The sequence below is a fragment of the Cetorhinus maximus genome, chromosome 8 (genome assembly GCF_964194155.1).
Source record: "Cetorhinus maximus chromosome 8, sCetMax3.hap1.1, whole genome shotgun sequence".
Lineage (NCBI taxonomy): Eukaryota > Metazoa > Chordata > Chondrichthyes > Lamniformes > Cetorhinidae > Cetorhinus > Cetorhinus maximus.
Window position 1 is genome coordinate 29871551 of NC_135886.1, and position 18233 is coordinate 29889783.

The window sequence follows — 18233 nt, forward strand, 5'->3', positions numbered from 1 at the left end:
AGCTGCCTCCAATGCGTTTACATCCTTAAATAAGGAGACCAAAACTGCACACAGTATTCAGGGTGCAATCTCACCAATGCCCTGTATAGTTGAAGCATAACATCCTTACTTTAATGTTCAATCCCTCTTGTAATAAAGAATAGCATTCCATGAGCCCTCTTAATTACTTGCTGTACCTGCATTATAACTTTTTGTGACTTGTACTAGAATACCTAGATCCCTCTGCACCTGAAAATTATTGCAACCATTCTCCATTTAAGTAGTACTCTGCTTTTTTGTTCTTCCTGCCAAAGTGAACAGCTTCACATTTATCCACATTAAACTCCATTTGCCAGATCTTTGCCAGGTCACTCAGTCTGTCTATATCCATCTGCAACCTTCTCATGTCCTCTTCACAACATACTTTCCTACCTATCTTTGTGCCATCTGAAAATTTAGCTACCATGCCTTCACTCCCCTCATCTAAGTCATTGATATAAATTGTAAAAAGTTGAGGCCCCAGTACCAACCCCTGTGGGATGCCACTCATCACATCCTGCCAATCAGAAAAAGACCCATTTATGCATACTCTCTGCTTTCTGCCAGCCAGCCAATCTTCTATCCATGCCAATTTGTTACCCACTACGCCATGCAGTTTAATTTTCCGTAATAATCTTTGATGTGGCATCTTATCAAATGCCTTCTGGAAATCAACATACAACACATCTACAGGCTCCCTTTTATCCACTGCACATATTACTCTTTCGAAGAACTCCAATAAGTTGGTTAAACATGATTTTCCTTTCACAAAGCCATGCTGACTCTTCCCAAGTGCCCAGCTATAACCTCCTTAATGATCGATTCTATTAACTTTCCCATGACAGACGTCAAGCTAACTGGCCTATAGTTTACTGTTTTCTGCCTCCCTCCCCTCTTGAATAGAGGGGTTATATTTACTACTTTCCAATCTGATGGAACCTTTCCAGAAACTAGCAAATTTTGGAAAATTAACACCAGCTCATCAACTACCTCATTAGCCACCTCTTTTAAGACCCTAGGATGTAGTCCATCGGAACCCAGAGACTTGCCAGCCTGCAGCACCATCAATTTGCTCAGTTTCATTTCCCTAATGATTTCAATTCCATGTTCCTTTGTCCTGTTCACCTCCTGATTTGCAGTTCTGCTCTGAAGATGAGTCATACAGTCTTGAAACGTTAACTCTGTTTCTCTCTCCACAGATACTGTCAAACCTGCTGAGTTTTAACAGCATTTTCTGTTTTTATTTCAGATTTCCAGCATCTGCAGTATTTTGCTTTTATCTATTTTGGACTGTTGCCTTAAGGGTATGTAGTTGGGAGTCAGGTTAATGAGGAATTTTGGGATTTGTTACAGTTTTAAGTAACTGTAATCTTATGTATGTGCTTGAAATCTTTTGTAATTAAATGTCTTATTTTAGTTTTTTAAAATCTGTAAATGTGTTAGTGGACTCATTACTTCTGAATTCAATGCCCAAATCTTCTCATAATAAATACAAATTGCAAAACTGTTGTGATAGCAGAGCCAAGCTCCCCTTATGGATTTGGTCCGCCTGGCGCACATCACCTGCCACATCATAACAATCCGCACAAGAAAAGATGAGTTTTACAGATAATGCATGCACTTAGGAAAATAAATCACGTGTTTAAATTAGTCCTTTAAGATGTACTATTTGCAGGCCTAGATGGGGTCCTCATGGTTATTTGAGGATGAATGGAGGTTGGACGCCTCTGGATTTTCAGAAGAAGTTACGGCCGAGCTTCTGTAGAAAAAAGAGACATACCTTTGCTGCAGGTGGGAACAAATTAACCCCTCTCTTACTGCCTCCGTTGACTGGTTGTTAGGCAATGTTCTGTCTTCTTGCTGGGGGAATAGTCCCTCTTGTGGCCTGTTGGTCTCCAGACTACCTTGCCCCTGACTGGTCCTTGGAATAATATGTGTTATGTGAAGTCAGTTTTGATCATGTGACCTTTGTTACACTAGTCCAGATGTTTCATCCTGGAGGTCAGGCTGACTGCCATGTGCCTTGAGTTAAAAATTTACCCTTTTTTTGCCTCCCAATGTGTAAGGTGATGAGAGTTTGATTAGCAATAATAAAAATAAAGACTGGCAGAATATTCAACTGTTAGTGTCGCCATCAACAACATACGTTATCCATTGATGCACTTGACCCAGTCTCTTCCATCTCTCACACCTGTCATTCAAAATCATCTCCCGTCATCCCAAGACTCATGCTTACTTCCTCATTGACAACTTACTGTTTTCTTTCATTAACCTCTGCATTGAGCAACTCCTTTTGCTTGCTGGTGTCAATCTGCACTAAATCCCTCCAGCTTCCTCTCCTCTGACTTCACTTCCTGCCCTAGCTCAGTCTTATCCTTCACATAAACCCTCCCATTCATACCCACCCTCTGGACTTTGCCACTGTTCATGGCATCTCTGTATTTGAAATCAAGGGAGTCTTGAGGCGCGGTGGGTAGCATCCCTACCTCTGAGCCAGAAGCTCTGGTTTTGAGTCACACCCCGAGAATTGATGGCCTCAAAAGATGCATTCATAACGTGGCCAAACAGGTTGATGATCAACTTGTAAGTCCTTCCAATATCCCTATGGCAGGGAGTAAGAGCAGGAGAGTTTTTGGTCAGCCAGAACTGTGGTAGCTGCAGCGCACAGCCTCCTCATGTTAAAAGATTCCACGCGCAAGCTCTTGACACAGGCTGCACTCAGTAGCAAGTGTCCTCCTCACTTTGAAGGACTTGCTAGAGAGAGTATTTGAAATTGTGCTGTTGAAGGGGACACCCCTGGCCAGTTGTCTCCCATATCACCTATACTCCCCCAAGCTCACAATCCTCAACATACATCTAATTTGATCAAAACTTCCCAACTCCCTTTTCCTCTGAGCCCTCAACTTTCACAATGCCTCTGCTTCAGCTGACCCAGTAACCCACAACTGTGCCTCAATCTTCTTCACTTGTGCAGCTCTCTTTCATCCCCAAAATTGGATCAAGAGGTGAAGCACCCACATTCACAATTTACCGGCTACCTGTGAGGCCCCAACAGTAATGTGGTGCTTTACAAGATTGGGACTTTACATAGAATTACATGGATTGCATAAAACCTGCAGCACAGAAATCAACTGGCCTATAGTCTATGGTGCACAAGTCTGTTTGCACTCTAATTACCTGTTTCTGCCCTGCCTCATAGCAATCTATTTCCTTATCCCTTATGTATATTTCCAGACTCACCTTAAATGCAGCAACACTATCCGCTTCAACAACTCCATATGGCAGTGAGTTCCACATTCTCATCATTAGCTGTGTAAATCTGCCTGTACAAATAGTATACAGCTTTTTTTCAGCTTTTATGCTGTGGTACTATGGATAAAGAAAATCTGAAGCTTGCACCCCAGTAATACTTTATAATGTGCCTATAATTTTATAACTTGCCTACATAAGAAGAGTAATGTTACAAATTTGTCTCATTCCCTGAGTCAATTGCCAGACAGCTGATGTGACAATGTGTCTTGTTTTATTTTATAAAAGGGCAGTGGTCTCAAGCGTGGTTTGAGTAAACCCAATATCCATGAACAATGAGACATGTATCAAAGAACTACAATCCAATCAGTCACCAGCCATGGGAACAATGCTCAGAAACTTTTTTCAGGATGGAATCAATGTTCATATATAGAATACGGGGCACTGACACTTACTTGGCTGCAGTTACATGGCTGCTGACAGTCTTCTGGTGCCTTGTGCATGTGACCATTCTACACATGAGCCCAAATAAAACGTGTTGACAGTTTATGCCACACTGTCCTTGCCTAACACTCACACGTCCACATATTCCACTAGAGGTCACTTGGTAGCAATCATGGCCAGTAACTGGATGATTATTCCCCTTTCAAAACCAGAGATACTAAGGTCACTTTTAATACTCTACCTGTTCCCTGGCTGAGATCAACTTACCACAGACTGATGATCCAGCCTGGGAGCCTCTTCTTAGTTTGGCTTTATGTAACACATTTCACCACTGTATCTTCAGGGGTAATAACTTTTAAAACTTTACATTTGATGCATTATTTGGAAAAGAATTACCTAATGAAATTTCAAAAATGTTTGCCAAACAGTTTAGAATGATAAATAAGACACAAAATGTTACCATTGAAATAAAATCTGTACTACCCTGAAAGAAGGTGAGTCATTCACCTGAACCTAAGCAGATGAAAAGTGTAATTATACAAAAGTGGTTGGCAATGTAAACTGAAGCCACTGCTGTAAGGCACTATTTTATTCAGATTGGTTTGCAATATGTCAGTGAAATATTTCAATTCTTGTTTTAATGGAAAATTGTAATGTGAGAAATCTTGCCATCGAGGGTAGTGATTACACAACTTTTTTCAGGATTTTCATGGAATTAATCAACTTGTAAAATTCGTTCTAAAGTAAGTTTAAATGAGCCAAAGGTTGAAAAGATCCAGTTCTGTGGTTTCCTCATGATGTTGTATTATTGAGTGTTCAATAATTGAGTATTTGTATAGTACTTATCCAGAGCCACTATGAGCTAGGGGCCTAAGCTGTGAGAGTTTTGCAGTTGATTGCTTCAGTGCACTGTGGTGATGTCTTGAACTGCCATGACCAATTAACATAATTCCAGTATGTTTGTGTATCCACTGCCTGGAACAGATCTACTATGGAATAATGTGGACAGGCTAATGCGATTACAGTCATTACACGACTGTCTAACAATAGACGTTGATCATACGAAGGGATCTTCAAATGTGAAACCTGATCCATATCACTGAAAGACTACAGCTTCATTGTGAAAATGCAACACGACGGCTCACTTTATATTGGATGAAGAAATTGCTTTTGTTCTATTAATTGTTGTTGATTCTAGGACTAATTTCAGATAATACTTGTTCAAGTGTTTGCCATATGGGTCATGACCATTTACAAGATTATGGACAGCTAAGTACTGGATAAACTTGTCAGAAAATGAAACTTAAATCTTTCTATGCAGGATTCTGTGTAAAACAAAAGGGAGAAAAAATACAGGTCTTAAAATCAACTTGTTCACTCTAAGCTATGGGAGGATGTCAAGGCAAAAAGGTAAGTTATGTACGTGGAGCATGTGATGAACAAATACTGTTTACGATACACAATAATTAGTTTTACTGTTATATAGTTATATATCAACAATATATATAGTTGAGACTAATGCCTCAATGTTGTCTTCTCTCTCAACATATGCATGTAATATATATACACATTAATTAAATATGTATGGTTAAAATTACTTGTACTGGTTTTCTCTCACTTTTTCCTTATGTTACTTTATTATGGTGCCTACACCAAACCAGTAACTAAAAATAAACTGTTCATTAGCTATCGTCTTAATTGGTGGTAGACATTACTTGAGTAACTGTAACTACGTCCTCTTCTGTGGGTCTTCTTATGACTGAAAAATCTGATGTGGGATTTGCATGGATATCTGCAGAACTGGCAATTCATGTTGTCGTTGTTGGTATTTGGGAGCTGCACCACCTCTGGCCTTCCTCTGAACACATTGGATCTTGTGAGTTTGGTGTAGCTCATCCTTGAAGCATACTGAACCAAATTTTAGTGCTTGCCTCCACTTGGCCTGGTGGTCTGCAATGTAGAAATTTGTAAGATTTTTTTGGGGTGTCCTTTTATTGCTTCTACTTACGACCTTGATGTTATTTGCCCTGAGACAGTTCTCCATTGAAAATCTGCTCTCTATGTGGGAGACATGAGCTGCCCGTTTAAGTTGAATTTTCTGGAGGATAGTATCCCTGCTGTTGAACTAGCATGATGAAGGGCCTTGTTTATAATTTTGTCCTGCCATTGAATTCTCATGTTGGACTGACTTCAAGTGTCTCGGGTGGAAGCATTCCGGAGCTTTGATGTTGCTCCTTTAGCAGACCCAGGATTCTGCAACATGAAGCAGGGGATGTTTGAGAAAATAACAACAACTTGTACTTGTATAGCACCTTTAATGAAATAAAAAGAGTTCCAAGGCATTTCACAGAGGCATTATAAAACAAAATATTACATCTAGCCACATAAGGAGATATGTGAGCAGATGAACAAAAGCTTGGTCAAAGATGTAGGGGTGTCTTAAAGGTAGAATACAAGGTAGAGAGGTAGAGCATTTTAGGGAGGGAATTCCAGGGTCCAGGGCCTAGGCAACTTAAGGCACAGCCACCAATGGTGGAGCAACTAAAACCGGGGATGCTCAAAGGACTGGAACTAGAGGAGAACAGATATCTCAGAGGGTTGTAAGGTTGAAGGAGATTACAGAGATAGGGGAGCCAGGACATGGAGGGATTTGCAAACGGGTGAGAATTTTAAAATGGAGGCTTTGCTTAACAGAGAGCCAGTGTAGGTCCGTGAACACGGGGGTGACAGGTGAATGGGATTTGGTGCGAGTTAGGACATAGGCAGCAGAGTTTTGGTTGACCTCAAGTTCACACAAGACAGAATGTGGAGGCTGGCCAGGAGTGCATTGAATAGTCAAGTCTGGAGGTAAAAGCATGGATGAGGATTTCAGGAGCAGAAGAGCTGAGGCAGGGTGGGAGAATGGTGATCTGATAAAAATAGGCAGTCTTAGTGACTGATATGTAGTTGAAAGCTCATCTCGGTATCGAATATGACACCAAAGTTGCAAACAGTCTGGCACAACCTGGGACAGTTTCCACAGAGAGGGATGAAATCAATGACAAGGGAGTAGTGTTTGTGGTGGGGACCGAAGACAATGGCCCGAATTTTTCAGACGGTGGGCGGGCTTGGCGGGAGCGGGTGGGGGCAATCATGGATCGCCGCCCATTATTGGCTCCTTGTCGCCATTTTATACTGGGCAGGCCAATTAAGGTCTGCCCAGTGTAAGATACGAGCGGTAGAGCATGTGCACGAAAGAGTGCTTCAATCTCCCTGAGGCATGGAGCTGCCTCAGGGAGATTGAAGAGCTTTTGAAATTGTTAAATAAATGGTTTAAAAATTTATTTAAACATGTCCCCTCATGTGACTGTGTCACATGAGATGGGACATGTTTTTATATTAAGGAAAATGTTTAAATTTAATTAATAAAAGCTTTAGGAAACCTCATCCCGCATATGGTTGAGGTTTCCTAAAAAAACGTGAAGGCTGCTTGGCCTTTCCGCCTGCTCACCGACTTTAAGGTTGAACGGGCAGTATTAACAATGACCTTAATCACTTCCTTAATGGACTTAATAGGCTGTTTACTTATCGGCGGACGAGCAGCCGATTCCGGCGCGCGCCCACTGAATGAAAGAGCACGATGATGCACGTCCAACGTCATCTCGCATCATTTTACGTATCGGCGTGCCGGGCCCGCCCCTGCATGCCAACTGAAAAATCCTGCCCAATGGTTTCAATCTTCCTAATAATTAATTGAAAGAATTTCCTGCTTATCCAATACTGAATGTCAGAGAAGCAGCCTGACAATTTAGAGACAGAAGGGTTGAGAGAGATGATGGTGAGGCAGGGCTAGGTGTCATCAGCATACATGTGAATCTAACGTGTTTTCAGATAATGCTGCCAAGGATAGATCAGAAATAGAAGTGGACCAAGGATAGATCCTTGGGGGACACCAGAGGTAACTGAACAGGAGCAGGAAGAAGAGACATTGATAATGATCTTCTGGTTACAATTAGATAGATGAGAATGGAACAAGTCGAGCCAAATGATAGTGGAGAGGATTGGAGCAGCATGGTGTAATTATTATCACAGCTACATAGGATGTCATTTGTGACTTTGATCAGAGTTATTTCAGTACTGTGATGGGGTGGAAACCCAATTAGAGGGATTAAAACATGGAGTTCTGAGAAAGATGGGTTCAAATTTGGGCAATAACATATTCAAGGCCTTTGGAGAGGAAAGAGAGGTTGGAGATGGCATGGTAGTTTGTAAGGATGGAGGGATTAAGGGTTGCCTTTTGAGGAGGGAGGTGAAGATGACAAATTTAAAGGAGAGGGGAACAGAACCTGAGGAGAGAGTACCGTTAATAATGCCAGCTAACATAGGAATCAGAAAGGGAAGTTGGGTGGTCAGTAGTTTAGTGGGTATAGGATCTAGAGAGGAAGGGGTGGGTCTCATGGACAAGATTAGCTTGGACAGGAAAGAAACTAGAGAAGGAAACAAGTTCATGGCTAGGGCATGGGGTGCCTCAAAGGAACTTTGGCTAGGGGAAGGGAGGTATGTGATAGCGGCTGCTGATCAGGTCGTCTCAGTCTCGGTGATGAATCCATGAGCTCTTCGCTGAATATAAAGGAAGAATTGCAACTACAAAGTGGCTATAAATGCAGTAATGCACTGGACTCATTCTGGAAATTATTTTACTGTACATTCCAATTACATTGATTAGGAGAGAAATCTACTTTAAGATGATCACGCTAATCTCAAGAAACATCTGCTGTTTTTCTTAACTAAAGTTCAACCCAACAGAAATCCATTCAGTTAATTAGTTCAGATTCTGTAAGCTGACAGGTCCACAGTTAAAATCTATTTAGAAATCTCTACAGAGTAGCTTCATGATTTGGCCATGGATTCTAGCTGAGGCTCAGGGGGTGGGGTAGCCACAGGATTAGTGTGAGTGATGAAGGAGTCAGTTCCATAGTTACCCAGCAGTTAGACTGGGTTTTAATCTGTCTAACGTTTCCTGGGTAACTATCCAGTAACTACTTTGGAACTGTCCGAAGTCTCTGATGCTAACTCTGAGTCAGAGACATTTGTGGATGGCCCCACGGACAGGGGAATTGCTCATCGTAAGTTGAAATTTCCCAGGAAATTCCCACATATATCAGCGTATTAGGACTTTCACAGGGTCCGATGTGCATCTCAATTTACGTCCAGCCTCTGACGATCCAGAGACCAGAAGATTTGGGCCAATGTCACCGATATTTCTGGGGTTGGGGGAAGGAGCAGTGCGGTAATTATGGTTTTATTTAATGTGTAGTATACCTTTAAGCAGGATGTTATAAAGGAAGATCACATGATCTTATGCAACCAATAGAGTAGTCTGAGTTAGTAAGGAGAAATATGGAGACAGGGTTTGAGTTGAAAGCACACAAGTGTAGCTGTTGAGTACCTTTGTAAATAAACAGAATGTGTTCCATCTAAGAGCTGAGTACTGGTCAACTTTGTCTATTGCACCAACTTGGCCATCCCAAAACAGGTGTGCAGCCCAGATCCATAAGCCCCAACAAACAGGTGACCAGGATCCAAAAAGCTGCCTTTTGGAATTATGGGGAGGCCTTGATTAATTTAATGGCAGGACCTCATTTGAATTTTTTTTGTTCCTCTTCCCAGCCAGCAGCTTGCCATATTGAGAGGCTGACTGTTGGTTGGACAAGAAGGCCTGTGCCAGAAGTCTGTAGCCTCGGATTGGAAGGGAGGGAGGGAAGGAAAGGTTTTTGGGTTGGGGGATGGGTGAGGATTCTTGATGAGGGTGCAGGGAGATCGCAGCGGGAGCTGAAATTCAAATTGTAGGTGACTGAAGATAGAATTGTATCTGTGGGGAGAGAATGCAAAATTCAGCAAGTTTGATGGTCAGGGGGAAATACAAAACCCACCGGCATTTACCTACTGGATCCTGCAGTTCTAACCTCCCTTCAGCTGCAGTTTCAAGAGCCCTAGGAAACCTGCAGCCATTAAATTCACACAAACATGCTAAAATCTGAGACATTCCTGACCCATATCTTGGGAGCAGATTCTTGCCTGACTCCCAACATTTCCCAGTCAAACCAGAAGCAGGCGTGTTTGTGGAGGGTTGGGGCCAGATGTCCCATTTTTAAATAAATTAACCCATCCATCCAATAAAATTCTCCCCAATGTTTCTGAAAATTAGTTTTACTCTCTTTCACGTACAGGATGTATCCTTTGGTTCTACTGCTCTAGCCAAGGTAAAGTAGCTTGTCATTGTTTACGTTATCTAATCTTTAATCTAAAAAAACAAAAGTCTCCTTTCAGTGCATACCCATTTTGCAACATCTGCAGTCTAATTGATTCTCGAACTGAGATTACGACTCCATAATCATCTACATCATGAGGATTGTCTACTACTATTCCTGAATTACCTGGAAAAACTCAGCAGGTCTGGCAGCATCGGCGGAGAAGAAAAGAGTTGATGTTTCGAGTTCTCATGACCCTTCATTAGGACTCAACGTCAACTCTTTTCTTCTCCGCCAATGCTGTCAGACCTGCTGAGTTTTTCCAGGTAATTCTGTTTTTGTTTTGGATTTCAGCATCCGCAGTAGTTTTTTGTTTTTATTACTACTATTCCTGTCTCATTTGCTGCCTCTGCTTGTAACTTGGCTCATCTGCTGCTGAAACACTTAGTCATGTCTTTGTCACCTCCAGGCTTGATTACTACAAAGATCTTTTGGCTGGTTCCATAATCTTCAACCTGTTTACCACAAATTGAACCATATTTTATTTAAGTTGTAGTGTACCCCATATAATTTGAATTTGCTTGGCACTAAAAAATGTAATTATCCTTTAACTGGAGTTAAGAAACATAAACAAAGTTATAGGAATTTTGTACCGAACAGGTTTATCAGATAAATTGAATTAAGCAACTTTGCATTAAGGGAACCTGATTGTATTTGGATTTCTTTTTTATTTTAAGTAAAATTAGGACAATGTGCTGTACTATAAAGTGTAATAGGTAGAAAAAGAAAGGACAGATCGGAATTATCTGATACATTCTAATCATTTGAACACTAAACATGTTCATACTAAGTTCTTCTGTCTGCTACTTTAAAATAAATGAGTTAATCCCCTTCTTAAGTAGTGAACATCTACCTCTAATACATTTGCAATCTTTGAATTTACAGTCGCATGTAAGGATTTCCTTGCACACCTCAATGCACTCCATCCCACATTGTAATTCACTTTTGAGGTGTAGCAGTTTAATACACTCCCTTTCCTTAATGTGCTAGTTGAGAAATCCGCCAATGGTTTCTCCACTTCTATCTACCACAAGCCTACCTTCACCAGTCAATATGTGAATTGAGATGTGCATAGATACACGTACTGTGAGACTGTATCTTATAAATAATCTTGTAAATGGGGCCCTAGCCATTTGCTCACCTTACAAACTCAATGCAGAAATAGAGCGCATCAAAGCTATCCTGCAGGATAGTGGCTATCCCAATCAGATCATTGTTCACTGCATATCACATAAACTTACAAATGGGCCAAAGACCACCACTTTCAGACCTGAAAAGTGCCTGGTCTACCTCAAATTACCCTGGCCATGCAAGTGGTATTTTCCATGAACAGGATGCTACCTTCAGTCCAAAAAGACATTCTGCCAACCACACGATTTAGCAATGTCATATATGACTTTCAGTGGCGGTGTGATGCCAACTATGTAGGCTGTGCATCCCAATAATTGGCTGATGGAATCAAACAACATGTCCTTTCAGTTGTTCGTAATAGGCAGAGAGCAGACTGTACTCATCCAGCTCATGTTTGCAAAACCCAAAGCAAAATGTCTACTGTTAGATGTGATTCTGTGATTGGGCAGCACCTGCCAGCATCCTGAGTGCACTAATAGTTACACTAACAACCAATTTAATATAATCAGTTGAGCTCGTAATGTGGCTCATTTAAGCTTGCTAGAAGCAACATACATTCATATGCAGGGATCTGTTCTCTGTAAACAAAAGGAATATTTTCAAGCCTTGCACCTTTTCTGAATTACCTGGAAGCATGGGGAGCCTGTTGTTTTTTCCATGGCCATGCCTTGGCCAATCTGAGTCGACTTGCCAACCAATCAGCCCTCCTTTTCTCCTGTAGTATAAATTGTTTTGATCATTGTCCTAATGAATGCAAGATGGAAAGCTTTGGCAACATGTCTCTTTTTAGCAATATCTCTGATATAAATGATAGTATTACAAAAAGTCATTTCCAAGCTGATTTGCAACTTTTTCACCTTCCCACTGTCATTACCATCAAAAACAATTCACCGTTTTAACCTATATTGTTATTGATATAGTGAAATTTCAGGGAAATTTAACAAACATTGCAAAATCAGGCTACATATTTTCTATAAAACTAGTGAGGAATATTGCTTTTTTTATTCTTTTTGTCTGTCTTTTGTTTTTATTTTACTGTCTCTTCTCTTTTGCCTTATCTTTTTTATTTATTTTGCTCTTTTCACTTTTCTCTCTATCATATCCTATTTCCCCCTCTGACTTTTTCTTCTTTCCTTTTTGGTGGGAGGTGGGCAATGGTAGGGTACGGTGCTGCTGACCACATTTTCTGTTGGATAATAAATGCTTATAAAATGAAAATATGAGACTTTTCTCCCAGGGCAGGATTTCACTTGACTGAAGCACTGATAGGAGAACTGGGCAGGAGATCAGCTCACCTGACTCATGGGCACTCACAAATTTCCCTGTTGTGAAAATCAATGACTGAAAAATTGGGAGTGTCACATATAGTCTCAGTGAGTTCAATGCTCAGTTCTCCAATGTACATTCTCATCACGCTGGGCGTGGAGTCTTACAATTTTGGAGCTATAAAATATAGTCAGGGGTGTTAAATGTAAATTGTTTCACTTTTGTTTGCTGATGATACAAAGCTAGGTGGGAATGGAAGCAGCGAGGCGAATACAAAGAGGCTGCAATTAGATATAGCATGGTGAACTGAGGGAGCAACAAGGTGGCAGATGGATTATAAAGTGGGGAAGTGTGAAGTTATTCATTCTGGTAGTAAGAATAGAAAAACAGAATATTTTTAAAACTGCATGAAACCTTTAGATGTTAATGTTCAGAGAGACTTGGGTGTACCTCGAATAAGGAACACAGAAAGCTAGCATGCAGGTACAGCAAATATTTAGAAAGGCAAATGGCCTTTATTGTAAGGGGATTGGAGCACATGAATAAGGATGTACTGCTACAATTGTTTATGACTTTGGTGAGACCAGACCTGGAGTACTGTGTGGAGTTTTAGTCTCTTAATCAAAGGCTGTACAATTAAGTTACACTATATTGGCTTGTAGTAGGAGAGGGTTGTCCTATGATGAGAGGCTGAGTAAACTGGGCCTATATTCTCTGGAGTTTAGAAGAATGAGAGGTGACCTCATTGAAGAATACAAGATTCTGAAGAGGCTTATCAGGGCAAACATTGAGAGGTTGTTTCCCCTGACTGGGGAATCTAAGACATGGAGAGAGAGCCTTAGGATATGGGGGCGATCACGAGAAATTTCTTCACACAGAGGGTTGTGAATCTTTGAAATTCTCTACGCCAGAGGGTTGTGGATGTTCCATCATTGAGATTATTAAGGCTGAGATAGATAGATTTTGGTCTCACAGGGAATTAGGGGATATTGGGAGAGTGGCAAAGTGCGGTTGAGGCAGTAGATTAGCCATAATCATATTGAATGGTGGACGGGATTGAGCGGCTGTATGATCTACACCTCCTAATTCTTATGTTCTTTGGATTTATTTTGCCAATACCTCTTATGGTGGATGACAACAGACAGAATTCAGAGCTATTGAAGCAGTCAGACTAATACCTGTACTGAAGGATTGATGATTCTAATGTATTACACGGTATTTACACAACAGAAACAGGCCATTTGGCCCAACAGGTCCATGCTGGTGTTTATGCTCCTGACGAGCCTCCATCACTTACTTTTATCTACTCCATTAACATATCCTTCCATTCCATTCTTTCTCAATAAGTTTTTCTAACTTTCCTTTAAAAGCATCTATGCTTGTCACCACAACTACTCACTGTGGTACCAAGTTCCATATTCTAACCACTCTCAGGGTAACGAAGTTTCTATTGAATTCCCTATTTCATGAAAATTAGCGACTCAGGTTAATAAGACCATTAAAAAGCAAACAAAGCACTGCAATTCATTTCTAGAGGGATAGAATTGAAAGGCAGAGAGTTTATGTTAAACTTGTATAGAAACTTGGTCAGACCATACTTGGTGTACTCTGAACAGTTCTAGTCTCCAGAGAGGACTTTTATTCATTCATGGGATATGAGTGTCACTGGCTAGGTCAGCATATCTAGCCCATCCCTAATTGCCCTTTAGAAGGGGTGGTGAGCTGCCTTCTTGAATCGCTGCAGCCCATGTGATGTCGGTACACCAACAGTGCTGTTATGGAGGGAATTCCTGGATTTTGACCCAGCAACAGTGAAGGGACGGCAATATATTTCCAAGTTAGGATGGTGAGTGGCTTGGATGGGATCTTCCAGATGGTGAAGGGTGACCTGATAGAGATCTTTAAGATTATGAAACAGTTTGATAGGGCAGAGATTTCCACTTGCAGGGGAGACCAAACTAGGGGTTATAAATGCAAGATAGTCATGAATAAAGCCAATAGGTATACCTGTACCCCCAGATCCCTTTTCTCCTTTACCCCATCAAAGGCCTTTTGATAATCCAAATATATTACATCTACTACATTACCCTTGTCTACCCTTTCTGCTACTTCAAATAATTAAGTTTGGTCAAGCTTGACTTTTCCTTTTGGAATCTGTGCTGACTATTCTTTTTTCTATTTCTAGTTTCTCGATATTTTTCAATTATATCTTAGAGCAAAGGTTCAATTACCTTTCCTACCACTGGCATATAAAATACTGTGCCTACAAGAGCAGGTCAGAGGTTTGTATATTCTGTGGTGAGTAATTCACCTCCTGACTTCTCAATGCCAGTCAGCACCTACAAGGCACATGTCAGGAGTGTGATGAAACACTCCCACTTTCCTGGATAAATGCAGCTCCAACAAAACTCAAGGAGCTCGACACCATCCAAGACAAAGCAGCCTGCTTGGTGCACTGTGGCTGTAGTGTGTGCTGTTTGTGAGATGCACTGCAACAACTTGCCAAGGCTTTTTTGAGAGTGTCCCCAAAACCTGATCTCTACTGCCTCGGATAAAAAAGGGCAGCAACTGCACAGGAACACCATGATCTGCAAGTTCCCCTGCAAGTCACACAATTTTATGGCTTGGAAATATCACCAGTAATTTATCATCACTGGGTCAAAATCCTGGAACTCCATACCAAACAGCACTGTGGGTGTACATTCACCACTCGAACTGCAGGGGTTCAAGAAGGCAGTTCATCACCAGCTCTCAGGGGCAGTTAAGGATGAGCTACACACACATCCTATAAACAAGTTTAAAAAAAAAAAATCCCAGATTTGCACTAAATGCAGTAGCGGGCAGGTAAAACAATGTTTTACCCGTTGGCTGCGATGTTGGGTTTTCACGCCATATCACCCCAAACCAGCCCAGGAAATACGCCGTTTCCATGGCGGGCGGGCTCCAATTTGCCTGCCCGGGCCATCACCTCGCTGCTTCATCACGTCAGGCACCACATTTAAAGTAAAGCCATGCTCAGTTCTTCCAGCTCAGGGCTGCAGCAAAGAAGACATGGCCCCAAAAGACAAGAAGACTGCAGTCCTTGAGCACCCTTTGGACACTGTAGAGGCCCGCTGTGATGTCCTCTACATCCGCTCTGGCAGCAGGAGGGGCAGCTACACTACCATTCCGGCTTGGTAGGCAATGGCAGTGGTGATCAGTGCCAAAGCTGCACAGAAGAGGTTGACCATCCAATGCAGATAGAGGATGAATGAGTCATCTGTGCAGTCAGGGTATGGCAACCATCTTAGCGCTCTAAACTCACATACTCAATCCCATCACATATTCACTGGCATCTCACTCACGGCCAGCTCAAGGAATATCACCACCCATTCTCATACACATACCCTCACATCTCCATCCGGCCTCATCTCCTCTGGAGACTGCCTCCTCAGCCCTGACCATCTTGAGGCCACTTGCACAGATCAACATGCGCCCCCACACACACCCTGGATTACTCTCCCTTCCCCAGTACAGATCTCGTCCTGCAGGCTCTTCCCTCGCCTGAGGCCACTTCTTCCCCTTTGTCAAGCAAGCCCTTGCCCTGCAGCCATTGAAAAGCCACCCACATATGGCTGATGTGGTAGGTAGAGACCTACCTGTGAGCCCCCTTTAAAAATGGTGTCGTGCTGTCTGTGAAGCCTGGCACTGATGACTGCAAGTTCTGCCTGAAGCAAGGTAGGCAAACAAACCTTGAAGTCCCGAGCCAGGTGCATGTCTCTTATGTGCTGTTGTGAAACACGTCGGCGTGTTTTCCCGCTGATGTGGGTGGACTATCCAGCCGGGGGTGGGGGGTGGGGGGGGAAATAATTCAGACAGGCTGGCCTAATAATGATATGCTGATATATTACAATGAGGTTCCTAATATCTGATGGCGGAGAACGCGGACCCCATTGCTGGGCTGAGCAGACGATTGTAAATTGGTTTCACTCCATCGTGAAGCTGATCGCACTATATTGTCTGCTCAGGCCACCGAACATGCCCAGCACCAGCGGGCACGGAAAATCCCGGCCTTAGATTGGGAATCTAATTGCCAGTGACGGTGTGGTTGCAGGCTTTTGCCAGTAGGTGGTACTACAGAGCAGGTTTCTGACATTGTCACCCAATACAGTCACCAAAGTCACATACAATTGTAGCAATACATCCTTATTCTTGTATTCCAATCCCCTTGCAATAAAGGCCACCATGCCATTTGCCTTCCTAAACATTTTCTGTACCTGCACGCTATATCTTGTATACTAAAATACTGTGCTTAAATTCATCAATTGACAATAGTCAATCTACCAATTACATAATGTATTTTTTGAAAAATTATTTTGCAATAACAAAATGGTAAAAGCAGGAATGTCACAAGGTGGGGGGGTTGTACCTATTTTGAGTATCTCCGAAGAATAGATTGATAACAGTCCTTTCTACACAATCCATCAGCTCTTTGCACTGTATTTTAGTTTCTGAAGCATATCCAATTGTTCATGTATACTGTTCCCTGGTTCAAAAATTAAAAATTAAAATAAGAAATTGTAATGGAAGCAGGTGGCATGGAATGTTAGCAGTCCATCAAACTGTGCCAAGAAATGGAAGGGTGTGGGTTATTCATAGGAAATCCCCTCCATAAAAAATAGTTTTATTCTTATGATCCCATCAATACACTAAATCGCTATGTCTACTTTCATTATGAAACTCTGTACGTGATCTGATTAGCAAAGCAATTATCATTTTAGAAATCTGATCTTCAGAGAGCCTTTTGCAATAGTTTGACAATCCATTGTAAATCAGAAAAATGTCATATCTCAGGTTGTGCATTGCTGAAGAAGGCAGCATTGCTGGTTATGTAGAAAATTATCCTGCTGGACAAGTCTTTTCCAATTTGGTTGGAGCTGTTACTCACATTTTTTCTTGTAATCAAAAGAGTGTCCTCCAATGAAAGCTCATGAAACATCTTACATATGCTTTTTGACACCATTATTGAACCAATCCATGGTGTTGTGACATCATCATACCAATTAACAACAACAAATTTATTTAAGCTAAAGGGTAACTGCAGGGCTGTCAAGACAATGTTTCCTCAGTTGCGAAGCAATTTTGTGGTTGGATTGCATACAGTGGGATAGAGTTTCCACTTTAGGTGCAATTGGCAAACTATTTTCATTAATGCAGCTGAAAATTGGTTTATCACAAAAAATGAGTATTTTCAATCAGAGTGTCTAGTCCACCACCTATAAGTAACTTGATTTTAACTCACTGAAAGTGACTAAAGAAAAACTATGCTGAACCATACACTAGTTTCATTAGTAAATGAAATATGTGTTAATATTTAAAAACATTCAAAAAGTGCCTACTGATGCCTGTTTGCCAAAAAAAAAACTTAATTTAAAGAGCTTCCTTGAACAGTTGAAAATGGTGACTATCAATAGAAACTTGCCATGCTCATTATTTCGATCTGATGGTGAAGCCCATTTTGTGGGTGGGCTGTCTCCCAGGGCAATGTTTCATCAACCATAGTTAATTATTGTGGAAATGAACGTAACTTGGCGTAATTTGCATTTAAAGTTCTGTGCTATTGTGCCCTGGTTCGGCAAATTTCAAGCATTTATTAGCAGAAATTCTAGTATTTAGAAGCATTTTAATCACTCTGATTAATTGTTCCCTTTTCTATTTGTCAACTACCACAGGCTGGGTGCAAAGATATGCGAGATGGGGCCAGGTCAGGTAAGTAACAATTTGTGTTTTCAATAAGTGACTTCCAAACCAAAGCCCATATTTGTACACAAATTCAAAAGACTAAAACTTTCTCCA

General features: G+C 41.4%; 2 protein-coding genes across 6 annotated transcripts in view; one reads left to right on the plus strand and one right to left on the minus strand.

Annotated features, from left to right (window-relative positions):
• Nucleotides 1–18233, minus strand: part of LOC144683536 (peptidase inhibitor 16-like) — a 697419-nt gene that overhangs the window by 142309 nt on the left and 536877 nt on the right. The window lies entirely within an intron of this gene.
• LOC144683537 (protein FAM107B-like) overlaps nucleotides 1–18233 on the plus strand; it is a 153153-nt gene that overhangs the window by 91888 nt on the left and 43032 nt on the right. For 3 of the 5 annotated variants that reach the window (XM_078546635.1, XM_078546634.1, XM_078546631.1), the window contains exon 2: nucleotides 18110–18146. In XM_078546635.1, the coding sequence (XP_078402761.1) occupies nucleotides 18125–18146 (22 nt within the window). In that variant the 5' untranslated portion in view covers nucleotides 18110–18124. Of the gene's footprint in view, nucleotides 1–1696; nucleotides 1810–4448; nucleotides 4526–4573; nucleotides 5122–18109; nucleotides 18147–18233 lie in introns of those variants that run through there. The other 2 variants (XM_078546633.1, XM_078546632.1) reach the window with 2 other exon arrangements.